At 35.8% G+C, this 13816-nt stretch overlaps 2 protein-coding genes across 2 annotated transcripts; both read left to right on the top strand.

The window, feature by feature from the left end:
• Positions 1–2120: 2120 nt before the first annotated feature.
• LOC111475798 (cysteine proteinase inhibitor 6-like) lies at positions 2121–2468 on the top strand. The gene has a single exon (XM_023119950.1). The coding sequence runs from the start codon at positions 2121–2123 to the stop codon at positions 2466–2468; it is 348 nt and encodes a 115-aa protein (XP_022975718.1).
• Positions 2469–7836: 5368 nt separating this feature from the next.
• LOC111476496 (apyrase 2-like) lies at positions 7837–13593 on the top strand. The gene is made up of 9 exons (XM_023120174.1): positions 7837–8188; positions 8260–8388; positions 8483–8539; positions 8616–8708; positions 9667–9872; positions 10517–10608; positions 11779–11993; positions 12060–12249; positions 13318–13593. The coding sequence occupies exons 1-9, from the start codon at positions 7907–7909 to the stop codon at positions 13449–13451; spliced, it is 1398 nt and encodes a 465-aa protein (XP_022975942.1). The 5' UTR covers positions 7837–7906; the 3' UTR covers positions 13452–13593.
• Positions 13594–13816: the final 223 nt, after the last annotated feature.

The following is a 13816-nucleotide window of genomic DNA, read 5'->3' on the forward strand; positions in this document are numbered from 1 at the left end:
GTGTTGAGATATGATTCAAAGTATTCAAAAAGATATGATTTAGAGTAGTTGAGATATGATTCAAATATTCAAACTACCAAGATTTTAGGAGATTGTTAGTAGATTTGAATTTTTCTAGATTTCGATGATTTACTATTTCTGGTCCAATAAGCTATAAATACGGGAATTGTGTAACCCTCTAAGCATTAAGTCAATAAACAATAATAAAACACTGCCGCATTCATCTATTCTATCTATTTTTATCTCTTTCACTATCCTTTTTTCCAACACAAATGTGCATACCTTGAAGAGTGATTTTGTGGCTATCTGCATGAAGGATAGTGAGTCAATAGATGACTTTGCCATGAAGTTGACGACGAACGTCAGCGACATCTGTTCATTAGGCGACATGGTGGAGGAGATCTCCGTCATCAGAAAGATCCTTCGAGCAGTTCCCCCAAGATTCATGCAAATTGTTACCTCCATCGAGCAGTTCGGCGACCTCAAGAACATGTCAGTTGAGGAGGTCATTGGTCGTCTTAAGATCCATGAGGAGAGACTTCATGGCTATGAAAACAAAGAGAAGGAAAAACACCTCTTACTCACACATGAGGAGTGGCTCGCACGGATGAAAAAGAATGATGCGGCTGACTCTTTCTTTTCAAGTACGAGGGGACATGACAGCCATAACAAGGAAAATAGAGGTCGTGGACGTGGTCGCGGACATGGTCGTGCACGTGGTGGCAAAGGAAGTCGTGGCAATACCTCACAAACCCATGACAATGTCAGCCCCTAGAAGAACAAGGGTATGATCAAGTGTTACTCTTGTGGAAAATATGGGCACTATGTGGTAGAGTACCGCAATAAGAAGCGAGATGAGGAGGCAAACCTCATACTCACACAAGATCAAGAACCCGCACTAATGTTGCCTGAGAAGATGCCCAACCTGTTGATGCTCAATGAAGAAAAAGTTATGGCAAACCTTCTAACAAAAGGAGAAGACCGAGTGGAGACCAACATGTGGTACCTTGACAATGGAGCAAGCAACCACATGACTAGAGATCGAACAAAGTTCAAGAAGCTTGATGAGAAGCTCATTGAAAATGTGAAGTTTGGCGAAGGATCAATTATCGATCCAAGGAAAAGGATCCATCTTGTTCCAGTGCAAGAATGACGACCAACGTTTACTAACCAAGGTATACTATATCTCCAACTTGAAGTGTAACATTATTAGTCTTGGTTAGATGACGGAAGAAGGAAGTAGAGTGGAGTTAGCTGGCTCGTTTCTCAAGATGTTCGACATAAATAGAACCTTGTTGATGAAGGTAAAACGGTCGCATAATTGCCTGTACAAGATACTATTGGAGACCAGCCAGCCCTCCTCCCTATAGACGGCACGTGCAGACCCCGCTTGGTGATAACTCTCCAAAAGTAGAGTTATATCAAGTCTTTTTACAATTAGTTTTGCACTCATACTCACCATTTTCTCATTAATTGCTCCATTTATTCTAATTAGTATACATGAAATAATCAATTGTGGTTTAATATGAATTGAAAATCAATTTGTATAAATCGAGCTTAATTGTACACTTAATTGAGCTATTTGGTAAAATTCCAAAACATTTATGCTAAACCATGATGTTGTAGCAAATCTGGAAACAACACTGCTTGCAAATCTGGAAATAAATTGTTAACCCTGATGCTGAAGCAATCTGGAAAGCAAACTTTTCGGAGATGACCTGAAAATTGTAATCCACATCAGCAGTCCACGTAGGATTTTATCATTTCTCATCCATAAGTGAGAAGAAACAAACATTGTAAAAGAAAAAGATACCTAAAAAACGAGGAGAGTCACATTTTGAGGGAGAAAAATCAGATTAGACAGCAGAGCCTCTACTGCTGTGAACAGCTGTGAAACCAGAGAAAGGACAATCAATGAGGTCCACCGAAGATTCGATGATATCATGTCTACAAATTTATAAAAATAGTAGAATTGATTCTCTTCATGAATGAGGTCCACAAGATATTAGATGATATCAAGATTCAAAGCTATCAACAACTATCTTGGTTCAAATCACAAGTATAAATATTGAGCTCCTACATGATCCAAATCATTTTAAACCCATCTATCAAAAGGTACAATGAGTTCTATAGAAGCAGCTTCCATACAAAACAATGCAAGGCTCCAAGACTCGGATGATATCCATTATGGTGGTTGGGTGCCGATTAAGGATATCAATGACCCATACGTGCAAGAGCTTGGTAGGTTTGCGGTGATGGAGCATGACATGCAAAGCAAGGAAGATGTGACTTTCACGAAGGTGGTAAGCGGGGCGACTCAAGTTGTGGCTGGAAAAGCTTATCGGCTGGTGATAATGGGAGTAAGTAATGGCGAGAAAATGTTTTCGTATTACGAGGCTGTGGTGTTGGATATACCATGGGAGCACTCATGGAAACTCCTGTCTTTTAAGCCTCACCCTATGGTTTAATGAGGGGAAGATGAAGATGACCTCTTAATGATCTATTTTACTATGATATGTATGGTGCTTTTCTATCTCTACCTATATAAATAAAGCTTACCTATCAGTATATATGAGTATATATTTAAATGACGCGTTTTAAAAACTTGGAGGGAAAATCTAGAAGGAAACATTAAAAGAAAACAATATTTGTTAGGGGTGGGCTTAGGCTGTAACAAATGATATTAGAGCTAAACACCAAGCAATGTGCTAGCAAGGACGCTGGGCCTTGAAGGAGGGTGGATTATAAGATCTTGCATCGGTTGGGGAGAGAACTAGACTTTTCTTAAGTTTCACCCTAATTAAGTCAAGAACCAAAAGTTAAGAATCTAAACCAGATAATTTCCTTCGGAATTAAGGGACTTTAAAATAACCCACTAAATGGGCTCCGTTACTCATGAAATTTTAATATAAAGCCATGAAATTTTAATATAAAGTTTAATATTACATGATAAAACTATGCATAAATTTTTTTGGTTATTGGATTATGTTAAGGGACTAAACGAAGAATAGGTGTAAAATGACCAAAATGCCCCTATAATTATGCACCATTGGTTTGTAACCCAAGTGACCTCTAAACAACATGAAATTTTATAAGGAATCTCATTTCATGGTTTAAAGGAACTATGTAAAGTTACAAGGCCATTGGAATAAGTTAAGGACTTAAACGAAGATTTTGAGTGGTAAATGACTAAAATACCCTTATAAGAATTTTGCGATGTATGAAGATTCAAAAGAACTCCAAGTGATAAGAAACTTTATATAAGACTCATTTATGACCTTAAAGGTAATTTTGTTAGATCCCACTAATGGATCATAACATGTTTGAGGTATCAACCTAGAGAAAAATGACGAAACTACCCCTAAGAATCCTTTATAAAAAATTAAGGATTATTATGAATATCGAGTCACAAAACGCTTATTTGAAACTGATTATTAGCTACATGTAAGAATATGCATATGCAATATCACTCCTAAAGGAAAGTTTTGTCAAGTCCCTTCTTCGTGTTACAAAGAAATTGGAAGAAATAACTCTCCTATTGGAAATGGTTATGCACTAACGGTAGGAGGGAAATATTTGAACGAAGCTTGGAGGTTGTATGGGAAAAATGGTCCATGGTTGAACATTTGAGCAAGATGTGGAGCATTTGTCTTGAAGGACAAAGTAGGACAAGCTAATAGACACATGAGCTATCGAGCAAGGACTTCACATGTCTCAACATTTTTCAAAGAGTGAATTAGCTCTAATTGTTAAGAGGAAAAGGTTGGCACACACAACGATATTTTGAACATGAGGAACTGATCAAGATAGTAATGGAAAAATACGAATTCTTGTAGAAACAAAGGTTCTCTCAATATCTAAACCAAGAAGGGTAAGGATTAAAGGTTTTCTCTAAGTCTGACAACGATGTGTGAATTAGAGCGATGTTGTGGACTCAGTAATGCCCTAAAGTTTATGCAATTGCCATGAATTGAATATTCAAAGAGGGTTCTAGACATGTTTGATGGTCGTGCACCTTATGAGTTAAGTCTTGGTTAGACAAAGTTATTTTCTTAAGCAGCGAATATAGAAGATGGTATACTAAACCAATTTAAAGGAGGAATGGTCTGTAGTTGGTCTATGTTAGATGAAAGTGTCCCACCTTAGTTAATTTAGGGAATGGTCATGGGTTTATAATCTAAGAATACACTCTCCATTGGTACGAGGCCTTTTGGGAAAGCCCAAATCAAAGTCATGAGAGCTTATGCTCAAAATGGACAATATCATACTATTGTAGAGAGTCGTGTTCGTCTAACAGTTTAGACTTGTTCAGAGACATACAGTTGTAAGCTCCCTCACTTGGATGATGTATAAGGTTTTATTCGAATGTTTTGAGTTTGACCCGTAGAGTGAAAAAAGCTTTCTAGAGTTAAAGAATTGGTTGGTCTTAGCCTTAGTATAAGGATGTACTTGATGACATATGAAGGTTAGTATAATGATTTCATGGAGAGATAACTAGCTGGAGTACTAAGGTAATATTAAAGAGTTAGCATCCTACCTCGTACTTACTAAAGAAATGTAACGACCCTAAATTTTCTTATTTAATTTAAGGTCGCTACTATTTGACATTTAATGCAGAAATAATTTAATAAACTCTGATCATAAATGCAACATTAATTCATACCTTATTTATTATCTTGAGAATAAACAAATACAAAGAAACGAAGGAAAAACATTCCTAAATTAAATATTCTATACTAACCTTTGACCTATTAATATAAATACGACTAATTTTATACTAATTTGTACTATTAAATTCAAAATATGAATTTATTCTAAGCATGTGTCACGATCTCGAGATTGTGATGCCTTCGTCAATCTTACAGACGTGCCTTTGCCTTTATCTGAAAATTATTCCAGTCTCATACTATGATTTAAATTATTTAATTAATTTAATTTAATAAAAATAAACTAATTAATAATAATTAATTATTTAAAATTAACTCATGTAATAAAAGTATGAATGGTAATTGTTTATTTATTTATATAAAATTCGTGAAAGCAAGATTCAAAAAGTAGAATTAGGCTAGCATTAATGGACTTTAGTAACATCGGTTTAGGTAGTAAATGGCTCTACTATGGCTTGGTTGGATACGATGATGTGTGTTAGATGAACACGACTCTCCACAATGGTATGATATTGTCTACTTTGACCATAAATTCTCATGGTTTTGCTTTGGGCTTCCCAAAATGCTTCATACCAATGGAGTTAGTATTCCTCACTTATAAACTCATGATCATTCCCTAAATTAGCCGGACTTTCATCATCCAACAATGTGTACCAGGTAGATCTAGCACATGTCATATGTATGAATGATATGTTATGTCATGATATGCTATAATGCATAAACATTCATAAATCATGTCATGAAAGCTATGCTATGTATTAAAAAGTGTACTGAAATTATGTATGCAGAATTCATAGACTTGTTATGTTATGAGGGGAGATTTGTCTTGCATCATAAATTATGTCATGATCATAAGCTACGAGGACCTCATGCATAATTGTGGGTCATGTGCATCGAAATACTTTCTCATTCTGATGAATATGAACGCGTATACTACGACTTACGTTGTACGACATTTATGTTTGTCATGATATTATGCGGGTTCTTTCCCTTCCTAGTGTTTGGTACAACTCGTTAGTGAGTGCTAGCCTAACGAGCCAAGTCTAGGGGCTGTGCAAGCCCGCCTATAGGGTCCATGCTCGTATGTAAGCCATGTATAGAGAAATACTACACATCCAACTTTGTCTCAATTGAAAAGCTGAGACATGCTATGATGTTTTAAAAGAATAGATCAAACTATGTTGCATGTGTTTGCATTTTTTGACATTAATAGTGGAGTTACTTATTTAAAATACTCAAGTCGTGTACTACTCTTACATTTGAGGTAAAGGTAAGACACCCATGTAAGGATGACAACAGCATCATGATGAAGGACGTAGAATGACTGTTAGGGTAATTGCATTTTGTCTATTTTGTAGTCCTTAGGATATTTAAATTTTAAGCGGTTTATTTTTCATTTTTTTGTCTTAAAAGATTTATTACGAACATTTAAGTCCATGACATCATTCATAAAATATTTTAAATGAACAATTCTGCACATAACAATCTTATCATGCATGTAGTGACAACCTTATTTTTAATAGAAAAATCGAGACATTACAGAGTACGTCAAGGTGGCCATCAATTTTTCAACTTTTGTCTTCAGTTAAATGAATTTGAATTTGTGCTCGATTTGAAACTTTCAACACTACCGTGGTCTTTCGTAGTCGTTTGTTGTAGGTGACCATGGGGTAGTATCGCCACTCCCCACAACTTTTAGTTGATTATTGTCCACGGAAAGCATGTCATCACAAGCTAGGTTTTTTTTGGGAGTAGAACATTGCCCAAGGAAGAAGTGAGTCGATCTTGTTCAAGTTAGGTTAAGTTATCTTTTTGATCTGATTCAAACGATTCGAGTGGTTTTTCACTAGTTTTCCATTCGGTATGAGATTTGGCCTAAGTCAACCAAGTAATGACTTCACTGCTATCTTAGTTAGATGAATTGTTTGAAGTATGAACGGTGTGTGCCTTGTGGCACTTGTACGTATCGTATCTTGTGATTGATATGTTTGCTTATTATGTTATGATACATTGTTATTATGAGATATGCCATATTACGGAACATCATATTGACACGTTCTGTCATTGATGAATGTGATATGTTATGGAAGTATGGTACCGCATTGTACACTACCTTATGTAGTGACATGAAAAGATCATACTATGAACGAAGGTACATATTGCACCATAGATACATGCTATGATTTTAAATGATGGAGACCTCAAACATATTGTATGTTCACATGCATTAAAATACTTTTTTACTATGATTAGTACGAAACGTACACTACGACGATACAATACAATATTATGTACACTATGATACTATGTGTTATCCCTTCCCTCTGCAGTATACTGACAATATGGTGTACATTAAGGTCAAGTCTAGGGAGTACTTATACGAGCTTGCCTGAGGTCCACATGCGTGTGTAGAGAATACTACACATCCAATTCTACCTGGACTAGAAGCTGAAACCAAGTACATGAAATGACGCAATTGCAATTTCTGGGTGTTTCTTAAAATACTCAAATCACGTGCTATTTTTACATTTCAAGTAAAGACGAGACACCTCTACACGAATGATGACGTTGTAGTGATGGCAATAGGACTAAAGCTAGAGTTGTAGTATTCATGTTATTTATAGTCCTTCCGATAGATCACGATATTCTTTTAATTTTCTTTATATTATCTGAGATTCATGTGATTTTTTTCCATTGCAAATGTTTTAATGATTTTGTTGTGAACGTATAAGTTCATGGCACTGTTTTGAAATGTTTTAAAAGTCGTACCGCATTTTTCATAGAATGCATGTGAGTGAAGAGAAAACTGCTAAAAGTAAATAATATGACCTGTTGCCGAAAATGTCGAGAAAAAATTAGCTTATCAAATTTTAGTTAAAAGACTGATTTTAAAATTAATCATATTCAAAAGTACAAAAATTAAATGTTATATTTTTCCAAACATAATAAAACCAAATTATTACAATAAATAATAAATATGATATTAAATTAAACAAGTTGTCACTGAAAAGAGAATTAAATTAATTTATTTATACTATATTTTACATTTTTTCAAGAAGATATTTTAAATTATTTATACAGTATATGATTTTGGCATGTGTTTTTATTTCTTAAATATAATAATATAATTGAATTCAACTGTAAATTTATGTGTGTGTATATATATATACAAGCAATAATACTAACAATCTCGCAGCCTTATATTCATCTCCGGCGACTGAGCTCGAACAACGACGAACATGGCCACCACCGGAGACACACGGCGGAATGAGTTCTCCATCTCCACGCTGCTGCTTCTCTCACTCTCCATCGTCGTCGTCTTCCTCCTCCCTGTTTCCTCCGCCGGCGAAACTTCCTCCTTCTTTAACCACCGCAAGATGTCCGCCGTTGGAACTCCTTCCATCTCCACCTACGCCGTCATCTTCGACGCTGGAAGCTCCGGCAGCCGCGTCCATGTCTTCCACTTCGATCGGAACCTGGATCTCCTCTTCATTGGTTCAGACATTGAGGTTTTCTCACAGGTACTTGAACTTCAGAGCCCTCTCAAATTTAATCTATAACTACTTAGTTTAATCGATTTCCATCTCTTCAGATAAAGCCAGGGCTGAGTTCGTACGCTGATGATCCTCAGAAAGCCGCGGATTCTTTAATTCCTTTACTGGAGAAAGCAGAAATTGCTGTTCCTGAGAAACTGCAATCCGTGACGCCGATTCGCCTCGGAGTTCGTAAATCATCTGTTCTTCAGTTCCTCTCCTAAAAAATTCTCGAAAATGTTCCGCTAATAGCTGTTCTTGATTTTCGATCTTTGATTTTAGGCGACGGCAGGGCTTCGGTTCTTGGAAGGCGACAGATCTGAGAGGATTTTGGAAGCGGTAATCGACGATTTGATTGCTAACGAAAAACGATCCGAGATCATTTCTGTGAGTTGATTTTGATGTTGCTACACAGGTTAGGAATCTTCTGAAAACGAAGAGCGGATTCATGTACGGAGCGGATTCGGTTTCGATTTTGGACGGAAATCAAGAAGGTGCTTATCAATGGGTATGTGTTCGTCCTTGTTTTGCAGTCATTATCAATTGATTTTGTTGTGCGCTGTTGATTAATTAATGGCCTTCCGTTGTCGCCTCACGCATTTTTCATTTAGAAGAAAATTTAAAAAGCATGAAAACTTTAAATTTTTGTAATATTATTTTAAATTGGTAACAAATTAGTTCATCCAAAAATATATTATTCAAAATAAATAAAAAATTATTTGTTCTTTTTTTGAATCTCACACTTCATCCAATGGGATCCGATGTAATGTTTAGTTCTCCTCTTTAACCGAAGTAGGATCTACAATCCGCCTCTAAGAGAGAATGTTTTGTTCTCCTCTACTGCTGATATGAGATTTCACAATTCACCCTTTTAGGGGCTTAGCGTTCTCGCTGGCATACCATTCGGTGTCGGACTCTAATACTATTTGTAATCGTCCAAGCTCACGGTAACAAATATTGTCTGTTTTGACCTATTATATATCGTTGTCAGCATCACAATTTTGAAAGATGTTTGTTAGAGAAAGATTTCTACGCCCTACATTACTCTACAAATAATATTAAATAATAACTCAAGCTCATCGCTAGCCGATATTGCTCGCTTTAATCCGTTACGTATCGTAGTAAGTCTCACGGTTGTAAAATGCATCTACTAATGAGAGGTTTTGCTTCGTTTCCCTCTCCAACCAATTTGGGATCTCACAGTCCACCTCCTTTGGGGGTCTAGCGTCATTGCTGGCACACTGCTAGTTGATTGACTCTGATACCATTTGTAAGAGCTCAAACCTACCATTAGCGCCATTTTGGCTCGTTATGTACTCTAATACCATTTCTAATAGCCCAAACCGCTTCATGGTTTTGAAACGAGTCTATTAGAGAGAGGTTTTCATACCATTATCAAAAATGTTTCGTTTTTTCTCTTCAATCGAAAAGGCTTTTTTTTTTTTTTTTTTTTTTTTTTCTTTCAGTTGACAATAAACTATTTGCTGGAGAATTTGGGGAAGAGATACTCTAATACAATGGGAGTAATTGACCTTGGAGGTGGCTCTGTTCAAATGGCATATGCAATCTCTGATGAAGATGCAGCCAAGGCGCCCATTTCTTCTGATGGCTACTCCAAATTTGTTCAGAAATTTTACCTCAAGGGCGCTAATTATAACCTCTACGTGCACAGGTTCGTGATCTAGTTGGCTTGGTTAAAAAAATTGATTGGATTTCGATACGAGCTAATTAAGGAGAATATAGTAGGTATATAAGTAAGAGATACTATCCCTTTAGAACTCAGGTTGAAATGGACCTAAGCCCACTACAAGTAGATACTGTCGGCTTTAGCTCATTATGTATCATCGTCAGGCTCACGATTTTAAAACGCGTCTATTAGGGAGAGGTTTGCACACCCTTAGGCTTCGTTACTCTCTCCAACCAATGTAGGATCTCATAATCTACCATCGTTTAGGGGCCCAACATCTTCAGTGACACATCTTCTAGTGTTTGTCTCTAACACCATTTGTCACAAACCAAGCATACCACTAGAAGATATTGTTTCTTTTGGTTCATTACAGTCGTTAGTCTCATAGTTTTAAAATGTTTCTCTTAGGGATAAGTTTTCACACCCTTAAGTTTTGTTCCCTCCTCCTATCGATGAAGAACCTCACAATTATACCATTGTAGGGTCTGATATATATAACAAAATTAAAAAATTTATGAATTTATTAGAAATCTTTTAATTTTAAATAATTTAGGGAAAGTTATTGATAATTGGTTAAATAGTTTTTATTAAAATTGGAGTGAAATTTTTGTTTTTGCGTTGTGAACCAGTTATTTGCGTTACGGTTTACAAGCTGCCCGAGTTGAGATCTTGAAGGTGACCGAAGAGCTTGGCAACCCCTGCATTTTAGCTGGCTATCAAGGTATTCATAATAATATATATATATATATATATATATATATATATATATATATATATTTTAAGTTTAAGGTTTAGGGTTAATTTAACATAAAAAATTCAATTCAAGAAAAATCCTATTTATAAAATTTAATTTATATAAGTAAATGACAAATATTTTTTAGAATATTAATTTAAGATTTATGAAAATACAATAACTAAAATGGGATATTCGGAAGTATTATGACTAAATAGATCCATACCTAACTAAATAAAGACGTTAGAGTTAATGTACTGTTTTGACTATGATTAAGAGTCGAATATTTTTTAGATTTAACTCGGTTGTTTAGGTTGTAAATTTTTTCATCACAAACAACTTGTATTAAATAATAAACTCAATTCAACTCCTATTTGATTTCGATAGTTCGAATGGTTTATTTAAATTTTTAAAATAAAATGTTAATTTGTAAAATATTTCTTTTAATATTTTATTAAAGTTTACCACTTAATTTAAATATATATTTTGAAATTTTATATTCCAAATAGTTTCCTTTTATTTTCAATTGTGGTTGGAGATAAATAATAAAAAAATAACTATAAAAGTAAATAAAATATATTATATATAATTGTATAGCAAGTCATTAACCTCGTTAATTTCAACCTAATCTAATTTTAGGAACGGTTAGGTTACATTTATAGCTTAGTCAACTGTTATACATAGTAAATTTATATATAAATGATAGTGAATTGTAAGATAGGATAGTAAAAAGCTATATCACATATGGTAAATAGTTATATCTGGTAAAACTATATATATACCGTTTAGCTTAGTCAACTGTTATACATAGTAAACCTATGTATAAATGACAGTAAATTGTAAGCTATGATAGTAAAAAGCTATATCACATGTGGTAAATAGTTATATCGGTTAAAGCTATATATACCCAACAAGTAAGTTGAATCGTGAATACAGATCCTTTAGCTAATATTCTTTTTGCATTTTCTATTTCCTGTGTTGTTTGTGTTCATCTAGATCAGTGTATGTATTGTTATAGGATCCTTATACGAATATGTTTTAACATCCTTCATTATAGCAGTATTGTGTGGGTTGAGTACTAAACTAAAAGTTAAATTCAAACCTGAAAATAAATTTAGAGAATTTAGAGACTGATTAAAAACTAAATTCAAATTCCAGGTACATACGCATACGGGGGAAAGGAGTACAAAGCATCAGCCCCTCGATCAGGGTCGGGCTTCGCTCGTTGCCGGAGTGTAATTCTGGAGGCACTGAATATCAACAAATCATGTGGGTATAACGATTGCAGCTTTGATGGTATATGGAGTGGCGGCGGAGGAGCCGGCGTGAAGAACCTCTATGTTGCTTCCTTTTTCTTTGACAAGGCAGCTCAGGTAATAGCAATGAACAAAGATGTGATTAAATGAGCCTTCAAATAATGACATATCCAATTTGGACAGGCGGGTTTCATAGATTCAGACAAGCCAGACGCCATTGTGAAGCCCATTGATTTCAAGAGAGCTGCGAGGATTGCTTGTCAAACCAAGTTTGTTGATGCAAAGGTCAAATACCCTAATGTTTACTCAAGTGACTTGCAATTTGTGTGCATGGATCTCGTGTACGAGTACACGCTTCTTGTTGATGGATTCGGTACGTTCCTTCTCAAATATATCTTTAACTTAGGTTTCGAGTGATAATAATGCATCAACATTGAACTCAAAACTTTAAACGGAAATTTTTTGGTTCAAGCGGTGGTTCATCTGGTATCATAAAAAAACATTATGGTCCTCTCTAGGGTTTCCCTTCGGGTAGTTTTTAAAACGTGTCTGCTAGGGAGAGGTTTCCACACCCTCATAAAGAATATTTCGTTCTACTTTCCAACTAATGTGGAATCTCACAATCCACCTTCCTTCGCACTCGTTCCCTTCTCTAATCGATATGGAACCCCCAATCCACCCCCTTGGGGGCCTAGCATCCTTGCTGGTACACTGCCTCGTGTCCATCCCCTTCAGGGCTCGATGCTGACACTTGTTCCCTTCTCCAATCAATATGGGACCACCCAATCCACCCTCCTTTGAGACTCAGCGTCCTTGCTGACACACTGTCTCATGTCCACTCCCCTACAGGGCTCAGCCTCCTCGCTAGCACATCGCCTGATGTCTGACTCTAATACCATTTGTAACAGTCCAAGCCCACCGCTAGCAAATATTGTCCTCCTTGAGCTTTTCCTTCCGAGGTTCCCCTTAGAGTTTAAAAGCGCGTCTGCTAGTGAGAGGTTTCATACCCTTGTAAAGAATGTTTTGTTCTCCTTCTCAACCGATGTAGGATCTCACCCTTATTGAGGGAGTCCCACATCGATTGGAAAATGAAATGACTGCCAACAAGGGCGCTGGGCCTTAAATGAGGTGGATTGTGAGATCTCAAATCGATTAGAGAGAAGAACGAAACATTCTTTATAAGGGTATGAAAATCTCTCCTTAATAGACAGATTTTAAAAACAAGGGTATGAAAATCTCTCTTTAATAGACACATTTTAAAAACCTTGAGGGAAAATAAAAAAAAAAAGACAATATTTACTAGTAGTAGACTCAAGCTGTTATATTGAGTTCGATTAAGCTTATAAGTTGGATAGTGATTCAATCTACCATAGTTTTTATTTTTAAAATGTAAGCTTATAAGGACGAAAATAATAATCATTTGGTGTTATCTCTGTGATAGGAATTGATTCTCGGAAGAGTATCACATTGGTGAAGCAGGTAGCATATCATGGTTCTCTTGCAGAGGCGGCATGGCCATTGGGCAATGCTGTAGCCATCGCCTCATCCTCAAAGTACTCAACTGCAACTTATTGATCAAGCTAAATGGGAACTTTGTGTTCTATTATGTTTCCTAAAAGTGGTCGTTGTAGGGTTGAGTTCGAATAAAGTTACGACTTAATGGAGCTAGAAAGTTGTCAAACTTTGAGGATGGTTTAAATCGTTAGTACTTTTTTAACAATACAAGAAATAACCCTCACTCGAAAACAAAATTTTACCCCGCTCTACCTCGTTGACATGTAAAAACTATAAATAAAATTTAAAAAATGTCACTAAAAAATATGATGATGCAAAAATTTGTTGCTCAAAACGTTGCAGGTCACTGAAACTCTACATGCAAAAATGAGAGTGCAAATCGATTCGGCACCTGTGTGCCTCGACATTTTCTTGCATACTGACGT

This window comes from Cucurbita maxima, unplaced genomic scaffold (genome assembly GCF_002738345.1).
Source record: "Cucurbita maxima cultivar Rimu unplaced genomic scaffold, Cmax_1.0 Cma_Scf00003, whole genome shotgun sequence".
In the NCBI taxonomy this organism is placed as follows: Eukaryota; Viridiplantae; Streptophyta; class Magnoliopsida; order Cucurbitales; family Cucurbitaceae; genus Cucurbita; species Cucurbita maxima.

What these genes read in the sequence shown, in the direction of transcription:
- LOC111475798 (XM_023119950.1), top strand. Translation starts at nt 2,121, where the DNA reads ATGAGTTCTATAGAAGCAGCTTCCATACAAAACAATGCAAGGCTCCAA.
- LOC111476496 (XM_023120174.1), top strand. Translation starts at nt 7,907, where the DNA reads ATGGCCACCACCGGAGACACACGGCGGAATGAGTTCTCCATCTCCACG. An exon ending in TCTTTGACAAGGCAGCTCAG is followed by an intron (nt 11,994 to 12,059) that starts GTAATAGCAATG and finishes CAATTTGGACAG; the next exon opens with GCGGGTTTCATAGATTCAGA. An exon ending in GCTTCTTGTTGATGGATTCG is followed by an intron (nt 12,250 to 13,317) that starts GTACGTTCCTTC and finishes TCTCTGTGATAG; the next exon opens with GAATTGATTCTCGGAAGAGT.